This window comes from Staurois parvus, unplaced genomic scaffold (genome assembly GCF_062004578.1).
Source record: "Staurois parvus isolate SC_StPar_1 unplaced genomic scaffold, SC_StPar_1.0 ptg000136l, whole genome shotgun sequence".
Lineage (NCBI taxonomy): Eukaryota > Metazoa > Chordata > Amphibia > Anura > Ranidae > Staurois > Staurois parvus.
The window spans coordinates 3,085,340-3,111,677 of NW_028317932.1; the positions used below are offsets into that span (position 1 = coordinate 3,085,340).

A 26,338-nucleotide genomic window follows, 5' to 3' on the forward strand; every position below is an offset into this window, starting at 1 on the left:
TCCTTCTCTATTATTTTTTTTTTTTTTTTTTTTTTTTAGATTTCCTGAAGTACTGCTCACTAGTAAATATTTTTGCTGTTTTTTTTTATAGCCTGTTCTGTTTCATAGCTGATTCTGTCTACCTTTCATTTATACATTTTCTTTTCTTCCTACAGAGATTTCAAAAGTAAGAACGTATTGTTGAAAAATGACCTGACAGCAATTTTGGCAGATTTTGGCTTAGCTGTACGGTTTGAACCTGGAAAACCTCCTGGTGATACTCATGGACAGGCAAGTATTATTCTAATATCTTAAAGTGTTTCTAAAACTATTTTTTTCTGTTTTAGATAGAGTTGTGGAGGGTTGGAACCACTGTCGGTATCATTTGCTGTATGTGTTCTCGCTTGGGAGATGTACACTCAATCCGTCCTTGTGACCAGTGTCACTGGGACTGAAAGTAAAAAAATATAAAATGCTGGTGTTATGGGAACAGAAACGAAGGGAAATCTTTCAAAGAGGACATTTTTTTCTGGGGAACCCAGACCCATAACTTTATAGGATGTTCCTCACTGGAGAGATCTCCTCTAACTTCCTGGTGTATCTCAAACAGGAAGGAAATGTTTCCCAATGGCACAAAGATTGAAAGGGGTTTTTAGTTATTCCTTACTCTAGCCAAACCTTAAAGTGGAGTTCCAGACGTTTTTGTGTTTATTAAAAGTCAGCAGCTACAAAAACTGTCCCAGGGTCCAGCAATGTGCTCACCCGCGCTGTCCCTTCTCTGCCTCTTCTTACTCCGGCGCTGGCATCACAACTGTGGGACAGCTTGCAGTTCACAGCCAGGTGCCCACTGTGCAATGGCAAATCGCGTTGTGCATTCTCATTGGTCCAGCAGTCTTATGGGACCTGTGAAGGTTCCCAGGAGACTGCGGGAGGAAGGAAGGGGCCGAACTTTCATCTCACTTTGCCGTGACAAACAGGTATCATAGTCAAGTATCCGCTTCCCCCCAAAAGGTGCCAGATATGGCAGTGGAGGGGAGAGGAGGCAAATCAGACTTCTGCTTTTGAGTGGAACTCTGCTTTAAAAAAAGGTTTTGGCTTTAGATGTGCTAACCATAACATATTCTGCTGTAAAAGGAGATCCATAGACAAACACAAACATGCACATGGAAACGGCATACAGGGTACACAACGCTCAAGGCTCACCTGCCAGAGATCCCATGCTGCTGGATGTATCTGTGTGCCTGCTCGATCCACAACTGCAGTCAGTAAACATGAAGAAAGGAAGTAGCGGCACTCCAATGTACAAACAGCAGACTTCTCTATCATTCAATCCATGAAGATAAAAAAGACAGTAATACATGGCTCTGGGAACCAGCACTCTCAAAATGATAAGCTCAATATTGTCTCTGTATAATCGAAGATCAGACGTCAGATATCCATCAACTTCTTCCTGTGAATCCAATCTTCCTATACTGTGATATTTATAATAAATAACCATATGTGTATTTATTCACCAGTGTTGTGTTCTTTATCTGCCCTTAACCTTCATATACTTGGTGTATATCCAATCAGTTATTCTCAGATTCACTTGAGTGCTGTGTCTCCTTGTGTCTGATACTTCAATGATAGTCTCACATGAAGATCCACATGGTTTTACACAAAATACCAATATAGCGCAATACTGTTTTCTAAAAATCTCTCTCAGATAGAAAGCCACTTACATTATATGAGGTGCGAGATAGTATCAAAAAGTTTTGAGACTAATTTTGCAACACTCCAATAGACGGAAGTACAAGGCTGCACGCACAGTGACAGGGAGCACTGCCTTTCATAAGTCAGTGTGTCAAAAGGCATGCTACCACCGCATAATATACACCAAGTATATGAAGGATAAGTGTAGAAAAAAGAACACTGGTGAATAAATACACATATGGTTATTTATTATAAATGTCACTGCATAGGAAGATTGGATTCACAGGAAGAAGTTGGTGAATATATAACCTCTGATCTTCAATTATACAGAGACAATTTTGAACTTATTTTAGTAATTACACCCTGTTCCAAATTATTATGCAAATGATATTTTTCTCATTTACCTAAATATTTGATGGAAATAACAGTCAGCATAATTCTCATGTTATCAACTATTAAGAGTACAATTCAAATTTTATTGAACAAACCTCCTAATGATAACAGTATTTTTGTTAAACATAAAAAACTTACAATGCAATGTTCCAAATTATTACGCACAGTAAGTTTCAAAACACTTTATAGGTTGTAAAGAACTGAAAATTGTCATTTGTTTGCAGCATATTTACTGAAATCAAAAGCTATTTCAATCAAACTTTTAACAACATTTTAACTTTTTAAACATTTTAACAGGTCACGTTACATTTTAACAGAGGCCATTTATTTGATAGCAGCTTCACAAGTCTTGCATCTATTGAACTTGTGAGTTTTTGGACAGTTTCTGCTTGAATTTGTTTGCAAGATGTCAGAATAGCTTCCCAGAGCTGCTGTTTGGATGTAAACTGCCTCCCACCCTCATAGATCTTTTGCTTGATGATGCTCTAAAGGTTCTCAATAGGATTGAGGTCAGGGGAGGATGGAGGCCACATCATGCCTTTCTCTTGTTTTATCCCCATAGCAGCCATTGATGCAGAGGTATTCTTTGCAGCATGAGATGGTGCATTGTCATGCATGAAGATGATTTTATTACAGAAAGCATAGTTCTTCCTTCTGTACCAGGGAAGAAAGTGGTCAGTCATAAACTCCACATCTTTACACCTTCGGGGACCCTAAAGGGGCTGAGCAGCTCTGTTCCCATGATTCCAGCCCAAAACATGACTCCACCACTACCTTGCTGACGTTGCAGCCTTCTTGGAACAGGGTGGCCGTCCACCAACCATCCACTACTCCATCCATCTGAACCATCCAGGGTTGCACGGCACTCATCAGTGAACAGGACTGTTTGAAAATTAGTCTTCATGTATTTTTCTGCCCAATGCAGCCGTTTCTGCTTGTGAGCATTGGTTAGTGGTGGCCGAATAGAAGGTTTATGCACAGTTGCAAGACTCTGGAGGACTCTACACCTTGATGTCCGTGGGACTCCAGAGGTACCAGCAGCTTCAAATATCTGTTTGCTTGTATGTAATGGTATTTTAGCAGCTGCTCTCTTGATCCGATGCATGGATCTGGCAGAAATATTCCTCAATGTGCATTTATCTGCACGAACCCGTCTGTGCTCTGAATCAGCCACAAATCTCTTAATAGTGCGATGATCACGCTTACGTTTTCGTGAAATATCCAATGTTTTCATACCTCGTCCAAGGCATTGAACTATTTCACTCTTTTCGGCAGCAGAGAGATCCTTTTTCTTCCCCATATTGCTTGAAAATGGTGCTCTGCTTAATAATGTGGAACACCCTCCTTTTTGTAGTTTTTCCTTAAATTGGGCTCACCGGCCAATCTAATTATCACAGGTGTCCGAGATTGTTTTCAGTGATCAAAAGAGCCCTGACACACAATGCCATCCATGAGTTAAACTGAAAAACAAAATATTTAATCTTTGTGACACTTAAATAGAATTTGCATAATAATTTGGAACAGGGTGTAGTTGTTGTCTGTGTTCCCATCAAGGAGATATGTTCCCATCTGTTTGTCCTGGTTACTGCTAAAATAGATGGAATATTTCCTACACTAGTGAGCTTTTCCCTTACTTTCTGTTGTGTCTACAGTACAGAAATACAGTAGGTAAAGGCAAATCTCTCCAATGATATACAGAGGGCAAAAAAACCAAAATGGAAAAAAAAGGGTTTTGTCTTTTTATGTACTTGATATCTGACTTTCACTAGACTCAGGGGTGTCAAAGTGGCAGCCCTCCAGCTGTTGCAAAACTACCAGACCCATCATGCCTCTGCCTTTGGGAGTCATGCTTGTAACTGTCAACCTTGCAGTGCCTCATGGGACTTGTAGTTTGGCAACAGATGGAGGGCCGCCAGTTTGACATCCATGAGATATATAATATGATTTTAGATTTCCTATACAATAAGATGGCAAATTTTGTTGTATTTATCTAGGTTGGAACCAGGAGGTATATGGCTCCAGAGGTGCTAGAAGGAGCAATTAACTTCCAGCGAGATGCCTTTCTCAGGATAGACATGTATGCCATGGGGCTCGTCCTGTGGGAGATTGTATCTAGATGTACAGCTGCTGATGGTAAGTCTTTAGCTCCCCTAGAGATATCTTAAGATGATTTGCTTACAAGATATTGTGGCATACATTGTGTATGACTTAATGTTTATAACTAGAATTTTTGTTACTTTGTTCAGATTTTTTAAATGTATTAGGCTATAAGGATATCTCATAAAATGAACCCCTCCACTCCCAAAACATGCAAACATAGCAGCAGCTTCATCCATTGCTCCTTCAGCTTTTTTCATAGGCACTCTCTGTAGTCTAATGATCTGTGTTGTTAGGTCCCTGTCACACTAGTGATTTTGTAGCGCCTACAGAATCTTTTTCTCTTGTATTTTTGTTGTTAAGAGAAAATGTATTTCAGTCAGTAATAGGTGTATTTTGCATAAATTCCAAGCGAATTGTAGCGTTGTCACTGAGCCTTATAGTCAGCTATAGCAACAACTGTGTATCCAGTTAAGATTCACCAAAAGAAAACAAGCCGTGAGATTTTATCAAAAGTCAAACTTTAAAGCTCCATGCAAACTGGGCGTTTTAATAACGCTGGTAACGTTAGCTGTGTGAAGTCACATTAAAAACGTGAGTTTTTCAGCATTTTTGCATTAGCGTTGTGCTGTGTTTTTTCTTCACGTTTTTTTATTCTTTACTGATAAAAAACATCCAAAAATGCTGGTTTACCACGATTTACCACGGTTTACTGCGTTTTGCAACGTTAGAGCATTTTTACAGCTAAAATAACTCCTCTAAAAACCCACTAGTCCTGGGTTTTTTTCCAGCCAAAAAACGCTGATTACAGCCTGTGTGTGCATGAACACATAGGATAACATGCTGGGGAGTTTACTGGCTGTAGAAAAAAATGTCAAAAGCCAAAAACAGCCGCTGTAAAAATGTCCAGTGTGCATGAGGACTAAGCCTTCATCTCCACCTCTTCCCCTTTCCCCAGCCCCAGATGCATTCAAAAAGCAGTAACTTATGACTGTCAGAGGGAGGCGGATATCCTTTGATTTATGGGCCCTTAATGACAGCCTGGATTCATCTACTTAGCAATTCTAAGACCCCCATATACCTACCTTAAACCTTGATCTTGTGATCTTCTACTGCGTTTGTTCCAGTTATTAAAGGATAAGTTCACCTTTGGGAACATGTTAGATGTTCCACCCATTTTTATGGTGGAACATGTAACTTGTTCCCACTGCTGCAGCCGTTGCCTCTGCAGTCCTCTCTCCCTGTGACAGCAGTACTGGGAGAAGTTCCCTGTGCTAGCTGTCACTTTTTGAAAACAGCACAGCTGTCCAGGGCTCCGCCCACACAGTCATGTCATTTATTCACAGAGTTCAGGGAATGAATGAATTACAAGTTCCTTTTGCGGATGTCAGCTTGTTCTCAATGAACTACCACAGCGGTGTTGAGCCCAGTGATAGTTCATTGATTTTACCTGTCACAGTGTAGCTGCTTGTAGCTGCTAGGTATGAGCACACAGGTACACAGAGTTCTGCAAGGCTTTCCAAAACTGCAAAAAAAATGGACATTTATTATTTTTTCCTAAAAAAGTAAACTTATCCTGTAATGCAAGTTAATCAAAGCCACCAAATCCCAGTTTCCATTCATCCAACCAGTCTTATGCCCCCCCACACTTTAATGTTATCACTCGTGCACTACTTCTTGTAGACGATTTCAGTGACTGCTTGCCAAACAATTAGACAGCATATATGTCATCGTGGTGGGACATGGGCACTGCCAGATGCACCATCTCACTTTTCAGAGCATATATGGGCACTGGCGTTTTCTACCCATGGGCATGGAGCCTGACATTTGGGAGCTGGGAGGACTGGCTGTCGATCATGTGATCACACTGAAAGCATGTCATTAGCTTTGTAAAACCCCTGCCCCCCTGTGCTCTTTCTCCTCCGAATAGGGAAATTGTATCTTTTTCACCTAGTCAGAGAAGTATGTAAACAATAACAAATAATAAAATAGCGGGATCGGGGCTTGATGTGGGTCATGGTCAAAAGTTAGAGATGGGTCCAAAGTGAGAAAAGTATGTAGGTATGGTCAGTAAAAAAAAAAAAGCAAAAATGTTGTGTTTTTAGTGTGTGTGTATGTAGGATAAAAAAAAAACAAAAGACTATTTAGTGTCAGCGTGTTAAGGTAGGATGGAAAAAAATGCACTGTTGTTTCTTTGCCCTACTACAGGTAAAAACAGCAAATATAAACAAGTATGGAGAATTTATGGATTTTTTTGGTAATGGTTTACAGCAATCGCAGCTTAAAGTTTAAAGAATATTGCAAAACTGCATTCAGACATTAAAGGACAAGTTCACCTTTTGGAACATGTTACATGTTCCACCAGTTTTTACGGTGGAGCATGTAACATGCTCCCATAGCCATAGCAGCCGCCACCCGCTGCCGCTCCCCCCCCTGCTGACAGATAGTACGGGGAAACGTCTCCTGTTAGCGGGTGTTGGCTTGTAGTTTCAGTGAACTACCACAGCCCTGTGGAGTGCCGTGGTAATTCATTGAAGCTTCCTATCAGAATATGTGCTTGCTCGTACGTCCTGTACAGCAAGCAGATATTCTGACAGGTCTGCAGGAGACCTACATGACACCACAGCAGTCTACTGATCACTGGTGCAATGCTTTCCAGGCTCCTATAGACAAAAATAATAAATGCACATTTTTGTACCTGAAAAAAAATTTTCATTTATTATTGTCATCTAAAATGTGAGCTTATCTTTTAAGATTTGTTTTACCTTCAGGCATTAAGGGGTTAAAAAAAGATAAGATTGCCTTGAAGCAGACAAAGAGATAAACAGTAAAGTTTTTTTTCCTGGCTGGAGTTCAGCTTTAAGTCAAGAAGACTCTGTTCAGAGTGGTTCCTCCTTAGAGATAAGGTTCTTGACTCTTCTGCTAATCTCTTTGTGTAATACTGCTTCTGCCACTTGTACATTCTTTTCAATAGTCAATAATACATGTGTTTTGACCCTGCTTCTTTATCTGCAGTGATAAAAGAAAAATGAAAAACAGATATGAATGTTTACATAATGGCATTCACAGTGTTTTAATACTATGTTATTAAAGCTGACGTTTTGCTAATTAAAAAACAAAAAAACCTTCAAAAGTTCTTTATAGTTTTAGTGTGCTAGGCAACCTGTAATAAAGGATGTCCCATGGTAAAGGCAGCTGGATCCTTTAGAAATCTTCATTGCAGGGATAAGATGGCCTGTCCTCTTCTGTCTCTGAACTTCTGCTTTGCGATGATTGTTTTACCTTCAGGCATTAAGGGGTTTAAAAATAAAAAGGATAAGATTGCCTTGAAGCAGACAAAGAGATAAACAATAAAGTTTTTTCCTGGCTGGAGTTCAGCTTTAAGTCAAGAAGACTCTATTCAGAGTGGTTCCTCCTTAGAGATAAGGTTCTTGACTCTTCTGCTAATCCCTCGGTGTAATACTGCTTCTGCCACTTGTACATTCTTTTCAATTGTCAATAATGCATGTGTTTTAAGCCTACTTCCATATCTGCAGTGATAAAAGGATAATGAAAAACAGATATGAATGTTTACAGAATGGCATTCACAGTGTTTTAATATTATGTTATTAAAGCTGAAGTTTTGCCAATTAAAAAAAACAAACGAAAAAAAAAACGTCAAACGTTCTTTATAGCTTTAGTGAGCTAGCTGACTAGAAAGGATGTCCCATGGTGCAGGCAGCTGGAGCCTGTAGAAATCTTCATTGCAGGGATAAGATGGCCTGTCCTCTTCTGTCTCTGAACCTCTGCTTTGCAATAGTTAATAGCTTTGGGTCTTCTGAGAAGCTGCAATGGAAAAGTTCCCAATGAGGAACCGCCCGCTCCTCCCTCCTCTTTTGAGAAACATTATTTCATGTAACAAGGTCTGGGAATGGAAGAAGTAACATTGTACTATTTTGGGGAAGTGATAAGGAATTTTTTTACACATTATGATTGCTTATACCAGTACATTTAACTAGCAACCATTTTTACTGCATAAAATTGATTTTTTTTTCAGTGTGTATTATTTACAGATCATGTTACAGGCAGTTAAAGCAATAAGAGTGGGTCATGTCAGGAACTTATTCACAGCAGCTTTAAAGAAGACCTGGTGCTATTAAACCCTGCAGTGCTGGAAACAGAGGACAGGGCATCCCTGCAGAGAAGATTCCTACAGGATCCAGCTGCTTTCGCAATGTGGGACATACAGTTGTGGCCAAAATTATTCAACCCCCAATGCTGTAAAGGGGTTTAGGGACTATAGTGTACATTTGGAATTGTATTCAGAATCAAATCCTACAAGGACGTTGTAACTACCCAAATGCAACTAAAATGACATCAATTGTTTATGTAATACAGTAGTAAATGGTTCTTATGTGGTTTCTTCATTGCCACAATTATTCAACCCCTTAAAGACTACCACTCTGAAGAACAGAGGTTCATACAGGTGCTTTCCATCAGGTATTGAAAACACCTGTGGATGTCACCGAGCAGCAATCAAGCATAATAAGCACCAATTAGGCAGCTTTAAAATGACTGTGATACTCAGCTCCTTCTAGACATTTACTGGTGTGGTTACAAACATGGTGAAGGCAAGAGAATGGTCCAGGAAGACAAGAGAAGAGGTGATTTCTCTTCACAGGAAGGGCAATGGCTATAAGAAGATTGCAAAGATGTTAAACATACCAAGAGACACCTTAGGAAGCATCATTCGCAAATTCAAGGCAAAGGGCACTGTTGAAACGCTACCTGGTCGTGGCAGAAAGAAGATGCTGACTTCGACTGCTGTGCGCTACCTGAAGCGTAGAGTGGAGAGAAGTCCCCGTGTGACTGCTGAGGAACTGAGAAAAGATTTGTCAGATGTGGGTACAGAAGTTTCAGCCCAGACAATAAGACGCACACTGCGTAATGAAGGCCTCCGTGCCAGAACTCCCAGGCGTACCCCCTTGCTGTCTCCAAAGAATAAGAAGAGTCGACTGCAGTATGCCAAAAGCCATGTGGACAAACCACAAAAGTTGTGGGATAGTGTTCTGTGGACTGATGAAACAAAATTAGAACTGTTTGGGCCCATGGATCAACGCTATGTTTGGAGGAGGAAGAACAAGGCCTATGATGAAAAGAACACCTTGCCTACTGTGAAGCATGGTGGAGGGTCAATCATGCTTTGGGGCTGTTTTGCTTCTGCAGGTACAGGGAAGCTTCAGCGTGTGCAAGGTACCATGAATTCTCTTCAGTACCAGGAGATATTGGATGGAAACGTGATGCAGTCCGTCACACACCTGAGGCTTGGGAGACGTTGGACCTTTCAACAGGACAATGATCCCAAGCATACCTCCAAGTCCACTAGAGCATGGTTGCAGAGGAAAGGCTGGAACATTTTGGAGTGGCCATCGCAGTCACCAGACTTAAATCCGATTGAGAACCTCTGGTGGGACTTAAAGAAAGCAGTTGCAGTGCGCAAGCCTAAGAATGTGACTGAACTGGAGGCCTTTGCCCATGAAGAATGGGCGAAGATACCCGTAGAAAGCTGCAAGACACTTGTGTCAAGCTATGCTTCACGTTTAAAAGCTGTTATAACTGTAAAAGGATGCTGTACTAAGTACTAAGATTGAATGTCACTTGGGGGTTGAATAAAACTGATAATGCTGTGAGCACAGAAAAGACATTTGTGGTTATTTCATTATAACTGTTATGTTATATTTGTCTGACCTACAAGTGCCTCTTTAATGTAAATGTAAGCAAGATGACTGAATGATCAAAAGCAATGTCAAACTGGCCAAAACACTCAATTTCAGTGGGGGTTGAATAATTTTGGCCACAACTGTACTTCATGTGTTAGCTTACAAAAGCTCTTAATGTTTTTTTTGTTTTTTTTTAATTATGGTTAAACTTCAGCTTTAGGCATTAAAAAAAAATCTGGGTTTGTCCGGCTGCTTTCGCAATGTGGGACATACTTCATGTGTTAGCTTACAAAAGCTCTTAATATTTTTTTTTTTTTTTAATTATGGTTAAACTTCAGCTTTAGGCATTAAAAAAAAATCTGGGTTTGTCCAGGCCTAATGAGTATTTGTTTCTATTTGTTTTTTCAGGGCCTGTTGATGAGTATATGTTACCGTTTGAAGAAGAGATTGGTCAACATCCTTCTTTAGAAGACTTACAGGAAATAGTGGTGCACAAGAAGCTGCGCCCTGTATTTAAAGACCACTGGTTAAAACATCCAGTAAGTGCAACTTAACTTTATTTCATTAAAATAGTCTCACCCTGCTTTGGATTATCACCTCCTGATTTCCAAATGCCACGAACTTGAATGCGTTTTTTTTTCATCTTCCCTCTGTTCTTTTATCAAACTAATTTGCAGAGTCAGAATTGATGCATGACAAAACATAGCTTTACTCCACTGGCCTAGATGTAGACATCATGCTGAATTGATTCTAGAGGACATCTGTCTGCACTTACAATTGGGCAGGTCTGGCATGGCAGAAGAGCTGGTCTGCCTGTAAGCTAGCTTTAGTTTCTGACCAGTTTTAACCACTTCAGTACCGGGCACTTTCACCCCTTTCCTGCCCAGACCAATTTTCGGCTTTCAGCGCTGTCACACTTTGAATGACAATTGCGTGGTCAGGTAACACTGTACGCATATGAAATTTTTATTTTTTTCACACAAATACAGTTTTCTTTTGGTGGTATTTAATCACCACTGGGTTTTAAATTTTTTGCCAAATAAATGAAAAAAAGACCAAAAAGTGTTTTCCTTCATTTCTGTTATAAAATTTAGCAAATAAATAATCATTCTTCATAAATTTAGGCCAAAATGTATTCTGCTACATTTCTTTGGTGAAAATAACCCAAATAAGTGTTTATTAGTCTGCAGGAAAGTTTTAGAGTCTACAAACTATGGCGTATGTATGCGTGTATGTATATATATATGTATATATATCTAAATGACCTCTGTCACAATTTTTTTTAAAAATGAAATTTGTTTTGTAATTTTTTTTTCAACATATTGTCACCAGTGTAGTACAGCTTCATCATATAACTGGTGTGGCTGTGATCAGGGTCACTGACTGGTGACAGTATGCAAAAAAAAAATATGCAGTTGTGTGCAAATGTTTGCATGCCCTGGCAGAAATTGTGAAATTTTGGCATTGATATTGAAAATATGACTGATCATGCCAAAAAAATGCTCCTTTATTGAAGGATGATGATCATATGAAGCCATTTATTATCAAATAGTTGTTTGGCTCATTTTTAAATCATAATGATAACAGAAATCACCCAAATGGCAATCAGCAAAAGTTTACATACCCTGGAATGTTTGGCCTTGGTACAGACATACAAGGTGAGACACACGGGTTAAAATGCCAATTAGAGGTTAATGTCCCACATCTGTGGCTTTTAAATTGCAATTAGTGTCAGTGTATAAATAGTCAATGCGTTTGTTAGCTCTTATGTGGAAGCACTGACTAGGCTAGATACTGAGCCATGGGGATCAGAAAAGAACTGTCAAAAGTCCTGCGTAACAAGGTAATGGAACTTTATAAAGATGGAAAAGGACATAAAAAGATGTCCAAAGCCTTGAATATGCCAATCAGTACTGTAAAATCACCTTTTAAGAAGTGGAAAGTTCGGGGATCTCTTGATGCCAAGGTCAGGTAGACCAAGAAAGATTGCCACAACTGCCAGAAGAATTATTCGGGGTGATTTCTGTTATCACTATTTAAAAAGGAGCCAAACAACTATTTGATAATAAATGACTTCATATGATCATCATCCTTCAATAAAAGAACATTTTTTGGCATGCTCAGACATATTTTCAATATCAATGCCAACATTTCACAATTTCTGCCAGTGTATGCAAACTTTTGAGCACAACTGTGTGTGTGTGTGTGTGTGTATATATATATATATATATATATATATATATATATATATATATATATATATATATATATTTTTTTTTTTTTTTTTATTTAAATTACATTTTTTTTCTTTTGATTAAATTTGTTTTTTTCACACTGTGACCAGAGCAATACAGTGCTACTATAGTAACATTGTACTACTTTGGGGAAGTGATAAGGAATTTTTTTTACACATTATGATTGCCTATACCAGTAAATTTCACTAGTGTAAGCAACCATTTTTACTGCATAAAATTGATTCTTTTTTCAGTGTGTATTATAGTGATCAGCTGTGATTGGCCACAGCTAATCACATGGCACAGATGGGCTTTGATTAACCCTGTCTGTCCTATGTGATCACTATGACCAGTCACAGCTAGCAACACAATTGTACACAATGAATGGCTTCAATCAAAGCCATTAATTGTTTACAATTGTTATGTGATCTGCTGTGATTGGTCACAGTGATTACATGGTACCGGCAGCAGACCGGTACAGTGAACCCTCAGCAAGATTTTCCCCAAATAACCCTCTGCAATTCCATACCCCCTGAATAGTGCATAGCAGTGCTCCTTCTGTTTTAAATGGTGCCCATCTTCTACTACACATGTAGCTGTTGGGAGGCCTCTCCACAGAAATGGCTAGCCCTCCCAGATCCCTTTTCATCCTGCTATTTGCAGGACTCTGGACATGTAAATTGTGTGGCTCCTCTGGGCTATTCAGACTGCAGCATTCTTTCCCCTGCTCTAGCTGAACTCCGTAGTGACTGCTCCAGCTTCTCCAAGCCGGTCATTAATGACCGCCCTCTTTCTTCTCTTGTTGAATTCACCTGGAATAGAAGAGAGCATACACTCAGTTTGGATCAGCCACTAGAGGGGGTGCACAATTCAAATGTCAATTCAGTTGAATTGACAAAATTCAAATGCAAATGGAAGGATGGAGAGGAGACAAGGTATTGGCAATTTTTGTAGAGAACTCCCCCCCCCTAACAGCTGCATGTGTAATGGGAGGACATGTAGCATTTAAAACAGGAGGAGCATTGGCATGTGCTACTAAAAGGATATGGAATTGCACAGGTGAGCTTACACTTTAAGTAGCAATGAGAGAAATATGGTGGCTGTCATTGCTTACCTCTTTCTGATCATGCTATTTTCCTGGCTCCTATGTTGACCCCTCTGAATCAGTGGCATGGATCAGAAAGTTACATATCAAAAAAGTCTGAAGTCATTATTTGCATACTTAGTCTGTGTAAGTGACCCAAAGAGTAGAAGTAAGAGAGCCTGCATTATTTGGGTGACAATAATTTTCAGATGAAAAGGTCAACAACAACAGCCTCCATGTTTCTCTTATGAAAGGTTTTCTTTAAAAACGACCTGTTTTATTAAACAGCAGAGGTCATCATGGATTTCTTATCTTTTGCACTAGTGTCTACAATGGTACTGAGCTGGCAGTGATACCACATTACATTAGAAAAAAAACTGTTTGTTCTCACTAGAGTAAGTCCTTACACATCAGTGATGTACCAGTGTGGGAACAGGCGTTACAATGGTGGATTTTCAGGTGCTATGGGCAACCTTTATAATTTAGCGTCTATTTTTACAGATCTGCCCAAACGTTGTAACATTTTTGGTTGACTTGATATAGATAGCAAGCATTTACTGTAACCTTTTCTGTTGTCAGGGTTTGGCACAGTTGTGTGTCACAATTGAAGAGTGCTGGGACCATGATGCGGAAGCGCGGCTGTCTGCAGGCTGTGTAGAGGAACGCATTTCTCAGATCCGCAAATCAGTGAATGGCACTACCTCGGACTGCCTTGTATCCATTGTTACATCTGTCACCAATGTGGACTTGCCGCCCAAAGAGTCCAGTATCTGAGTCATTGTTGTTTTTGTCTTTCCAGACTCAAGGTTCAAAACAGCAGAAAAATATATGAAAAAAAAAAGTCTATATAAATATATAAAAAAAGGAAAAAAATGCACCTACACACATACACACGAATGCAGCTGCTATTTTGACTTGACTTTTTTTTATTATTATGGGTTTTTGTTGAATTTTTTTTTTTTTTTTTTTTTTTTTATTATTTTGATTCTTGTTGGGATAGGGTTGGATCAATTTTACCAGCACGTTGTTCTATTATGTACATATATATATAAATATATGAATATTAAAAAAATTCAAAAACTGTAAAAAAAAAAAATAAGAATACGAACATCTCAGCAAGCATTCAGGTGCCGACTTATGAATGCAAAAAGGTGAAGGTACTTCAGAACCTCAACAAACTCCTTTTTAGGTAATATGTTGGTTTCTCTTAACGTGTGAGGTTCTCAGGAGAGGACCCATTGGAGACCACCTACAAAATGCTGCAAAACTTTGTAGTAAGCTAAAGACTGTTACATAAGATACACCTTCCACAAACAGGATTTCCTCTCAACAACCGTGATCACCTTCTATTCTTACCTTCTGGACCTAGCTCTCCAAAAATTGTCTGTTGTGTCTTTTACGGATCTAACGGGTGTCTTTGTAACATGTAGAGAAACTCAAAAACAGAATGTTCTCTCATTTTGAGAGCGAAATATTTTAGAGGTTCTTTTTGTGGGCAGGGCAGATGGTGGTTGCACATTGCAGCATTTGGCAAATGGTTTATTGCTATGAAGCTACTCCTCAGGTAAAATTATTTAAAAGGGGAAGGATGCTTTTTCAGTGCAGAGCATTGCCATACTAAACCAGGACAGAGAAAGGAAGACCTCAACAGTCTCATGGTGTGGTCAAGTATAACCTAAGAATGATGATCTTACAGTCCTATGGCTATGGAGAATGTTCATGTTCTAAATATTGGCTGTGATAGGATGTGAGGGACCATTACAACATCTCCATAGTTTAGGTTGTGAAGACCTGGTCCATATAGGCAATTTATAATACTGATATACTGGAAATGTATTTTTAAATGTTCAGGAAATGTCAGCTGCCTTGTTAGGTAACCAGGTGACTCCACATTAGTATCAACGGGTCATGGGCTTAGCAACCATTAATAGCTTTAAACAAAAACAATCTGTTCAAGTGATGCATGTAAACATCCTATTTACCTGCATTAGTGTTGCTGTAAGGTATTCCTTCTCTGTACCTTGGAATTTACAACCTAGCTTGGTGCATATTCAGATCCCACTAGATTTGCCATAACCTTGCTCAAGTCAGTGAATGTTTCTGATGCTGCTGATTCAATACTTGGATACATTTTCATCTGCAAAACAAGCAATGTTTTTTTTTTTTTTTAAACACATTCAATTTACGTGGCTTCCAAGGTAGACCTCTTCAAGTGTTGGGTGACTGCGCAGTTTATGCATTGTGTTTTATCCAATATATGATAGAGTTCAATTACAAAAGAAAAAAATAGATAAAATTTCAAAAAATGTCATGACCATAGACCACCTCAAACCAGAAATACCTCAGAATTTTGTACTTGTATAAGTTTATTATATATTTTTAGTTGTGTTGTCTTGTAGTAAGTATATTTTAATGTAAGTTGGCTTTTCTGACAAGGGAATTTAAAAAAAAAAAAAAAAAAGAAAAGAAAAAAAAATAATTTTCAGAATCTCTTAGGAAGTGCTACCTTTTTGTTTTTATAAGAGCACCATTGTAAATAATTGTATAAATTTGTAGATGAACTGCCTAAATAAGATAATTTGGTATCATTCATACATTTGTAATGGCTGTTTAGCCATGTATACTTTTAAACGACAGTAAGCCTTTTCTTTTTCTCTCATTCCTAATCTGGATTGTCTTTGGCTGCAGAGTGACATTTAAAGGACTTGCAGTTGGTAGTTTCCTACTTTGCCCTCCATATTAATTTTTTTTTGTGAGGAGAAGGGGGTGATTGGGGGTTAACATGGTTATTCCAATTACCTAAACCTAAGCTACGTATATACTTTTATGTGTTTGTTAATGTGCCTTTATTCACAAATACTGTTAACAAAGACTATTTGGTCTTTTTATTTAACTGCACCTTGGATATCCAACTTTTTTTCATTATTTATTTTTTATTAGGAAAGGCTTACTGTCATCTCAATTATGTCTAACTGAACTTTGCAGCTGTTCTGTTTTTCCTTCCCTAATTAAAAAGAAGCAAATCTCAGAAGCTTTAATGTCCTAAGTACAAGTGCCATATTTGATTTGATAGCCTTCTATTAAGATGTATGTCTTTTTAGACAGTATGATCATGTGATTAGAATGTTGTTGCAAAAATGGCACATTGTGTGCCTAACTTTTTTTTTTTTTTAAATGCCAATTTTAGCATGATTTTTGGAAGCTTTTATATTATGTTAATACTACACAACCAAACCTGGAACATATGGAAAATAACCATAATCAGTATGTGGGATTTTATTGTACAAACTACAAGATCTTCTTTTTTTTTCTGTAGGCAATTTACATTACTGTAACATAAGTTATGTTATGTGTTTAGTGGAAAAAGAATCTTTTCATCACAGCATGATGTGTTCATGAGAGTGAATACATCGACTCTAAGCTTCATTCTGAAGAATTTCATTTGAAAAGGACTCTTTAGTTTTTAGGTAACCAAAGTAATCATTCACTCTAATTCACAACAGGATGATACATACTAAATGTTGTATGTAGATTTGCTTTTAAACAAAAGTATTGCATTTAGCAGTTAAATTAGCTCAATCAATAGTGAAATATTCACATATATGTGTGTATGTATGTGTATTATATATAAATAAAACACATTTTAAACATCCCATTAAAACTACCTGATGCATTCACTTTTTTTTCAAAGCAATGTGACTACGATGTAAGTCCCCATTTGATGGTCATTAAACACTTAACATAACTTTTGTGTACTTTTTTAAATTAAATCAGTTTGACATGTAACCTAAATATAATATAATTTGTCTCTATATGAAAAAGCCTAAACAAAACATTGCTACATTTTTCAAGGTCTTACAGAAGTGAAATTCTTCCAAAACCAAAGGCTGATAAAATTTAGGGAGACTATAAGAATGATTCTGTTTCAAGGAGCCAATGAGAAATATGCAAACGAACATTGAGAGTTGATTGTGAATATATTGTAGTACTAGAAAACAAAATGTAATAATTTGAGCACTTTGCTTAAATTTAATTGTTTTTTATAATTAATATACATGTCAGAATTGCAGAATAATAAATTAAAATAGAACTAAGTCGTAGTAATGAATTTTGGTGGGGTTTTTTTTATAGACACCACGTAATATGTTGACATTACATGCCAATCCATGTACTAATTAAGACAAAAAGTAAATTGTACTGCTATACTTTATTTTTTATATTCATATTTTCAGTTACTTTTCCTTTTCCTCTATGAGCTATATTTAAAAATTTGTAGAAAAGTATTAAAGTACTCGACCATTTGAATTATATGTATTATGGTTGGCATATAGATGTACTCTATTCCACAGAAGAGTAAATTCCAAATGTTTGGACTTTTTAAATCAATTCTCAAAATGTACAGTCTACATTCCTGTAACTTTTTAAATTGTTTCCTAATAAGGTGCCAGTCTGAAAATCTAGCTACTTGATATGTATAAGAAATAGAAATGGAGAAGTTAGCAATAATTTTACATTAAAATATGATAGTAGAAGTTTGTATTATTCAGATGCAATAGCAAAAAGATTTCTGTTGGAACCTTGAAAAATTTTGTAGCAATTTTTTAAAAGTAACGATTATTGTCATTCTGTTAATTATTCTATGTATATGCATACCTTTTATTGTGGTCATCTATTTTCTATTAACAATAATTCTGTTAACATCTGTGCATTCTGTATATCTCATGGATTAAGATAAGACCTCAAATCTTTTGTAATTTCCTCTGTGATGGAACACTTTTTTAAATGTTTTAAAGCTAAACAAGAATATGTTTGTGCCTTTGTTTCACTAGGGAGGAACAAAACAGCTGTGCAAAGATTCTCAATAGGACTCATCATTTACCTACATTTTATTTTCTAATGGTCTTGTAATTATTGATCTGACTCTTGGGATTCAGTGACTTTTGTAAACCAATTACCTCATAGCTCCCGTTAAACAGTATTGCATTACGGATATCCCATTTTAAAAAAAGCGGACCTTTTGTGTGGATTTCTGAAATTTGAAAATGTGTAAAAAGATTTTTTTTGTTTCACAGAAAGCAAAATGAGAAATTTCCCTTCCCAGATTAAAGTATAGATTCATGATAACATCTTGTGGGATGTCAGTTGACTTATTTCATATTATGCATTTTTGCAAGCCTGTCTACTTTGAGACATTTGTTTAGCTTAATGTCAATTATGTTGTTTCTTCAGTTTCCTGGTTTAAATTTGTACATGGCTAATTTAAAGAAGTAAAGTGAAAGCAGGCTGTAAATCAGGTAATGCAAATATAAAGTCACCCAGAATTGTATGGAGAGATGTTTTTGTTTGACATTTGCTAAATTTATTTAGATAAAAATTAAATTGAACTGCATCCCCCAAGTGACTTTACTATGTGCCAAAAAATAAATATAGGAAATACTATATTAAATTCAGTAGCGCTTTTTTTTTATTCACATTTCTCCTAATTTAAAAATCATGTTTAAGCCTTAATTTGTTTAAATCCCCCCAAAACCCAAAAAAGAACAGATCTGTTGCTTTGTTTACAGTATGAAATTCTGAATACTAACTGATAGAAAATGCATTCCTTAGGTAATCTCCTCTAGCTTTTAATGCACATTATATTTCAGGTATATTTCCACACAGGTAGTTAAACTTTTAAGGATAGTCCATGCCTTGCTTATGCTTAACATGCCAATCTTTGATATAAAGAGTCAGAGCCCATTACTCACATATGTTATTTTGAGAAAGGAATGGGTGAGATGAATTTACGTCCATTTTATTTTTCAGTGAAAAGGAACTTCTTTAGTAATATTTCTGTAAATCAGACGGAAACGAAAAGTTGGCTTTGTCAGTGTTTGAGTATGTGTCAAACGTTTGTGTACATAGTGGTTCTTAGATTCTTTTTTTGAAGAATCTGGTCCAAGGGTATTGTAATGTCTCCAATCATGGAGAAGCATAGTAAGATGCAATTAATCACCTTGAAGTTTCAATTTCAAAAGCTATTTGTTTGGATAAAAAGTAATCACTGGCGTCTTAACTGTAACTATTTTGTCAATCTGCACAATGCCGTTTTCAAAGAAAAACTTAAGCTTTAATTCATGTTGTTCCTATAGTTAAGCCTAGCTACAAGTGCATATCTTTTTTACTACTAGAAGATTGCAAAATCAGAGTATGTTCTGTCCACTGGAGAGCTTATATCCAAATCTTATTTTTGAAAAATATTGTTATCTTAAAAGACCAAATGTGAAATTCTCAGTGTCTCATAAAAAGAAATTGTCTGTAAACTTTATTCTCTACATTTGCTTATTTGATTATTTTTACTATAGGAACATCATGCATTATGGGTTCTAGTTTCTCTTAAAATCTGTAAGGTCATCTGTGTACAAATTGCATGTTCAGTGAAAGTGTAGGTTGACCTTTGTGTTGATCTTCAAAGTTTATCAGGAATCCTATTTTTTTTTTTTTTTTTTTTTGAGATTGTAAGACTTAATTGTTATTTAATTTTTTGGGAAAGGGGACACATTTCTGAATGTATCATTTAGAATTAATTTAAACACAACTGTCTTATGAATATGTATAATATGCTGACAGTAGGATCCTCCAAATATTTCATTTTTTTATTAACTTGTTAAATACTTCAAGGAAAAAAGTTTATGCTCTTAACATTCTTTGTACAAAGATTTTTTAAATCTGTTTTTACAGAAGAAAAAAAAAAAACTTTTGTTTTTAGTAACTGTACTAAGCAGCTTGGTGGGAAGTTTCGATGATGGTCAATGTAGTTTTTTTTTTCTTTTCCTTTTTATTTTCTTTTTTTTTTAATATTTAGTCCCAACTCATAAAGTACCGTTTGAATACAATGCGAAGTGAAATCATGTGTGTTATATTTCACTATTGTAGCTATAATTATATGTAGCAGAGATAGCTTGTACTACTGATTTAACAATCATTATGCTAAAATATCCTGTTTAAAGAATATATATATAAATATAAGTATACACTTATATATACAGTTGAGCCTGTTGCTGTAACCCATTTGAAATTGATGGACTTTGAGGGACATATTTATTTATACTAATATTATGGGTTTAAATAGATATGTCCATCAGTAAAACATGTGTTTATTACATTGCAGGTAAATAATTAAGGTGGTTTTGAAAGAACAATGTATCATAGTTTGATAAGTTGCTGTGAAGCTTTGTCCCCTTTTACTGTAGTCTGTTTAGAAGAAAAATGTATCAAGTTTGAGATTAGACATTGTGAAGTTCTGGTTTGACTGCTTTAATTGTCACTGGGTGCCAGGATAAATTGTCATGAATGTAGTATTTGCCCAGTGTGAAGCAGTCACACCATAACCAATATGAGGACTTTTTAGAAAGGACTATTTCAAGTTTATCTTTTTTTGTATATGAAATTGAACAATAAATTACAGGTAAATAATGATCCAGTGTTGTTGGTTTCTTTTGTAATATATAGGTCACTAAGGTAAAATAATTTAAATGGCACCTAGTGCATGGTGTACTGATTATTTTTGTGCTTCCTTTTCCCTTGTTACACATTCCTGGCACAGAGTATGCAAATGCAGCTGATTTCCTAAACACTGGCCACATTCTGGTTCCTAGCAGTGAAGTGACATTACCTGCCTGTAGCCAATTTGCTGACAGTCCCTTGACGCTGACAGTGTTTGTATACTGTATGCAAGGATTTGAAGTACTTTGTTCTCTTCAGCTTTTGAAATTAAAATGGCAGCAGGTACCCATATACCCAAAGTATTATCCATAATAGTGTTCTATAAATAGTAACAGTCTATATATACAGTGCTCAGCATAAATGAGTACACCGCAACAGATTTGTCAGAAAACCTTTACTTTCCTTTCAGAATCAACATTTTCTATGAGACACTATACTACAAAATACTACCACAAATGATTAATTGCAAACAAGATTTGTTAATTTGCTCACACAGAATAGTATTATTCCTAACAAATTAATTCAAGACCATGTTGCAAAAATGAATACACCCCATGTGAAAGTCTTAGGAACAAAGCTAAATTTTAGACAACAAAATCCTAATTAATTCAGAATTCAACTACAGGTGAGTCTAATTATTCATTTAACAGGTGTCCAGCAGACAGTTGATTATAAAAGGCTGTTACTTAAAGAAAACCCCTTCCCATTTCATGCTGTCGGCAATGGCACCACATGGAAGAGAAATGTCACAATGTCTGAGAAAGAAAATAATTTCTTTACACAAGAAAGGTGAAGGCTACAAGATCAGCAAAGCATTACATAGTCAGAATACTGAAGCAAAAGTGATACAAAAATTTAACAAAGATGGAACTGCAACCATCTCACAGAAATGTCTAGGCCATCCATGTAAGTTAACACCTCGACAGGAGCGTCTTCTGATGAGTAGGGTTGAAGAAAACCACCATGCAAGTTCACTGCAGTTAGCTAAAGAGGTAGAAAGACAAACTGGGGTGATTGTTTTCCGTGACACAATATGGCGTACACTGCAGAAGAATGGCATGCATGGGTGTCGTCCACAAAGGAAGCCTCTCCTAAAGCCCATGCACACAAATTCCCACCTCAAATTTGCCAGGGCCCATGCTGAAAAAGAAGAAGACTACTGGGACTCTGTACTCTGGAGGGATGGGACCAAGATAAATGTTTTTGGAACTGTTGGCTTAAAAACAGTATGGTGTCGCAAAGGTGAGGAGTACAAAGAAAAATGCATGGTGCCTACAGTGATAAATGGTTGTGGCAGCATCCTTTTCTGGGGCTGCATGGATGCTGCTGGCATCGGGGAGCTGCATTTCATTGATGGTATCATGAATTCACAGATGTACTGTTCTATATTGAAAGAGAAGATGCTACCATCACTCCGTGCCCTTGGTCATCGTGCACTTTTCCATCATGACAATAATCCAAAACACACATCTAATGCCACTGTAACATTTCTGAGGAAGAACAGGGTGGAAGTGATTCAGTGGCCATGTCTACTGATCTGAATCCATTCAAACACCTATGGGGAATTCTGAAGAGACAAGTTGAGCATCACTCTCCATCCAGCTTCCAGGCTCTAAAAGATGCAATTCTTGAAGAATGGAAAAAGAGAGACGTTGCAATATGTCGCCAACTTGTTCATTCCATGCCTAGAAGACTTGGTGTTATCCTTACAAATCATGGAGGTCATACAAAGTACTAGATGGTGTAGTTTTTGTTGTGGGGGTGTATTCAGTTTTGCATCAACTAATTTGAGTAAAACTGAAGATTTTGTCAAAACTGAAGTTATATTATTAACCTTACTTTCATGTAATGAGCTAAACAAATGTTTTATAAAACTTTGTTTTACCTACGGGGGGAGAGAACTGCAAGTTTTGTCAACATTTTGGAAATTGTGTGATCATTGAGATATTGATTAAAATCTTACTTTTCAAAAGGGGTGTAATCATTTATGCTGTGCACTGCATATACAGTCCAGGGATTGCCAAAGTGTGCATGATTATGCTTGAGGATGAAGGAGAATGTGTAGATTCCCATTGTAGCTTTCTTCCAAGATTGTTTGACAGGCAGTATAACGTACATGGGAGCAGCATCACATGCTTGTTACGTGATAATGTACTTCCTGCATTGTAGCGCCACATAATGATTTTGTTTTACTGCTCCCTCTAAAAAATGCAAGTCCTAGCTGATATACTGAAAAGTGTGCCCTTCTTACGTGGCTGATTATCTTACATTCTACATCTAATCTGTCAATGTCTAATTCAGGGTTTCTCAACCAGGGTTCCTCAAAAGGTTGCTAGGGGTTCCTTGATCAAATTATCTTTTTAGCTATTTGTAAGGGGATCATTCTTCCCAATGACCACAACTGCAAGGAGCAATCTTCCCTCTGACCATCACACTAAGGTATCTTGAATTGTAGTTATAGTCATTTTTAGCATGGGTTCCCTGAGATCGGAAAGTTATTTCAAGGGTTCTTCCATGTTGAAAAGGTTGAGAAAGACTGGTCTAATTCAACACAAAATTCTTCCATTAAGCTGACTATAGATGGTTTGAATCTCGGCTGGTTCAGCAGGGACCGGGTGAGATTCAAACAGTCTATGAACAGGCTGATTGTACCCAATTCGATTGTTGTATGATTTTGGTATAACCAGCCTGTCAGAATTTTCAGCTGCAGCCGCTAACAATGGTCGCTCTGCTCTCCCAGCAGGAATGGCTCCCCTACCCCCTTGCCAGGAGAACACAATAACTCTGCTGGTTGCAGAAAATCACATAATCTATAGCTGGCTTTAGACCACTCACACAAACATCCAGTTCCACGTTACACTTTTCTGCTATTCTCTGTTAACAAACACACATGCCTCTACATACTGGAGGATCCTGGTAATGGATGATCCATTCAAGTAAACTTGTCATGGGAGAAATACAGGAGTTGCCATTGCAGACTTCATCTAAAAATGTACATCTTGGAATCATATCTAGACCACCATTGCAGGCCAGCCTATAATCTTTTCTGTGGGCACTGTATCCTGTGTTTATATATTGCAGGCATTAGATTTCCACCCTATCATTATTATAGTTGATATTACTCCTTTTATGGTTTATACTGACATCTACTTTGGTAAGCTGTGTGTTTTACACAGGCTGGAGGTCCTTCATCTTTGCAAATCATTGTATAATGACATTAAATTAAATTGCCCACTTTATGTATTTCCACTGGGTGTAATGCAGTCATCTGTTTTATTGTCCTCATCACAGTGCTTCCGTCTGTCGCCTTAGCAGCTATACGCAGATGGTCTATGGAGGTATGCTGTACATGATGTTTATATCCAGACGCGCCTGGACATCTTAGATTTAAAATATTTATTACAGGTTATTTTTGTTTCATTAGTACAGATTATTCCTTTCTCTAGCATGTTTCGTAAGACATACAGTACATCTTGTGTTTATTGATGGACGATGACACAGCTTCTTTCTACAATAAGCACTCACCCAATCACTGGTGCAGTCCGCTATAATTATTACAAATTCTCTGCTACTTGTTTCTTTTCTTCTAAACTCTGTTCTTTTCTTCTAGACCACAGGTGTCAAACTGGCGGCCCTCCAGCTGTTGCCAAACTACTCCCATGAGGCATTGCAGGATTGACAGTTACAAGCATGACTCCAAAAGGCAGAGGCATGATGGGACTTGTAGTTTTGCAACAGCTGAAGCGCCACCAGTTTGACACCCCTGTTCTAGACTGATGTTTCAAGTTTGCAAGGTTTCCTGGTACGTTGAATGACAGGTAGACTTCTCACATCTCATAAACACCAGGAAAAAATAACCCCACAAATATTCTTGTAACCAAATGATGGCAGCAGCAGTTGTGTCATGACAGAAACATGGAGCTGCCCTTGTCTGACCGCCTTTTGCAAATACCATTTGCCTGACTGTTACAGTGGGAATAGAAAATAATGACCCCCTTTAAAATAATCACTTTTTTGTTGCAGCCTGAAATGAAAACAGACACGGTTTTTATTTTATCCAGCTGTATTTACTCAGTGCAACTTATAACATCCAAGTGAAAGATATAGCACCAACATGTCAGAAAAAAAAAAAATCAAAAATAGAACCACTGAATTGGAAAAAGTATCCTTGTGTCAGTATTTTGCTGAACCATCTTTTGCTTTAATTCCAGCCTTTAGTCTGTTGGGATATGTATCTTCTAACTTTGCACATCTAGACTTTGGAGTATTTGATCCCTCTTCTTTGCAGAACCGCTCAAGTTTGGTTAAATTTGATGGTGACCATTTGTGGACTGCAGGAATTTCAAAGATTTTCAATGGGGTTTAAGTCTGGGCCCTGATTAGGCCATGTAAGGACATTCATCTTTTTCTCCTTCAACCATTGTCTGCTCTTTTTTGCTGTGTGCTTTGGGTCGTCATGTTGAAAGGTAAACCTTCTTCCCATTGATAACTTTCTGGCAGAGAGCAGCAGATTTTCCTCAAGAATTTGATGGTATTTTGTCCCATCCATTATTCTGTCTATCCTGACAACTTCGCCAATATCCCAATAACAGGATATTACCACCTCAATGCTTTACTGTAGCAATGGTGTTATTTGGAGGGTGAGCTCTGTTGGATTTCCCCCAGACATACAGTATCATTTAGTGTTGAGGACAAATATTTTATTTATAGTCTACATCGATCACCTAGAGATTTTTTGATTCAACAAAAGTGCAGTTAGACTTCAAATGCTCCTATGAGAATAGTAACTGTAAGATAGATTAGAAATGAAGGTTAGAGATGTAAAGTGGGACAATTACTGTAGCATTTTTCTTTATCCGCTTCCTTGCCACCCTATAGCAGAAATCCTGCCACAGGGTGGTAGGAGTGCGCAAAATCATGTGTATATATACGTGATTTTGCATTCCTGGGTAGAGGGCACTGCTATTCGTGGCCTTGGCTCTCAATCACCGGGTCCTGTCCGGTGATTAACTGCTGGCACCTGGTGCTCGTCATGTATTACCAATGGGGGGGGGGGGGAGAAAACTGTATGCAAACAATACAGTTCTCTCCCCGGTCAGCTCCAGCACACTGCTTTGTGTGATTGTAGAGCCATACAAAGCAGTGTGCTTACAGTTGAAAACACAGACACAGCTTACTGTGAAACAGTACACAGTTAACCTTTTTATTGCCCCTTATGTTACCCCCTTCCTGCCCAGTGCCATCAGTACAGTGTCAGTGCTTTTTATTAGCACTGATCACTATATTAGTTCCACTGGGGATGTCAGTGGCAGTTAGTTCCCCCCAGTGTCAGAATGCCCGCCGCAGTCACGCTATAAGTTGCTGATCACGCCATTACTAGTAAAAAAAAAAAAAAAAATCCATTTTCCATTTGTAAATGTTATAACTTTCACCTAAACTAGGGGTGGGCAACTGTGGCTCTCCAGCTGTTGGTGAACTACTAGTCCCATCATGCCTCGCCTTTGGGAGTCATGCTTGTAACTCAGTTTTGCAATGCCTCATGGGACTTGTAGTTCTACAACAGCTGGAGGGCCACAGTTGCCCACCCCTGACCTAAACCAATTAATTTTCGCATATTGGGATGTTTTGTTAGCGAAGACATGTAGCAGCATACAGTATGGCCTAAATTTGATTTT

General features: G+C 37.5%; 1 protein-coding gene across 1 annotated transcript in view; it reads left to right on the forward strand.

The window, feature by feature from the left end:
- ACVR2B (activin A receptor type 2B) overlaps positions 1–20,636 on the forward strand; it is a 276,193-nt gene extending 255,557 nt beyond the window's left edge. The window contains exons 8-11 of the mRNA XM_089673123.1: positions 156–270; positions 4,059–4,197; positions 10,269–10,399; positions 13,758–20,636. Of these exons, the coding sequence (XP_089529249.1) occupies positions 156–270; positions 4,059–4,197; positions 10,269–10,399; positions 13,758–13,952 (580 nt within the window). The 3' untranslated portion in view covers positions 13,953–20,636. The remainder of the gene's footprint in view (positions 1–155; positions 271–4,058; positions 4,198–10,268; positions 10,400–13,757) is intronic.
- The last annotated feature ends 5,702 nt before the right edge of the window (positions 20,637–26,338 follow it).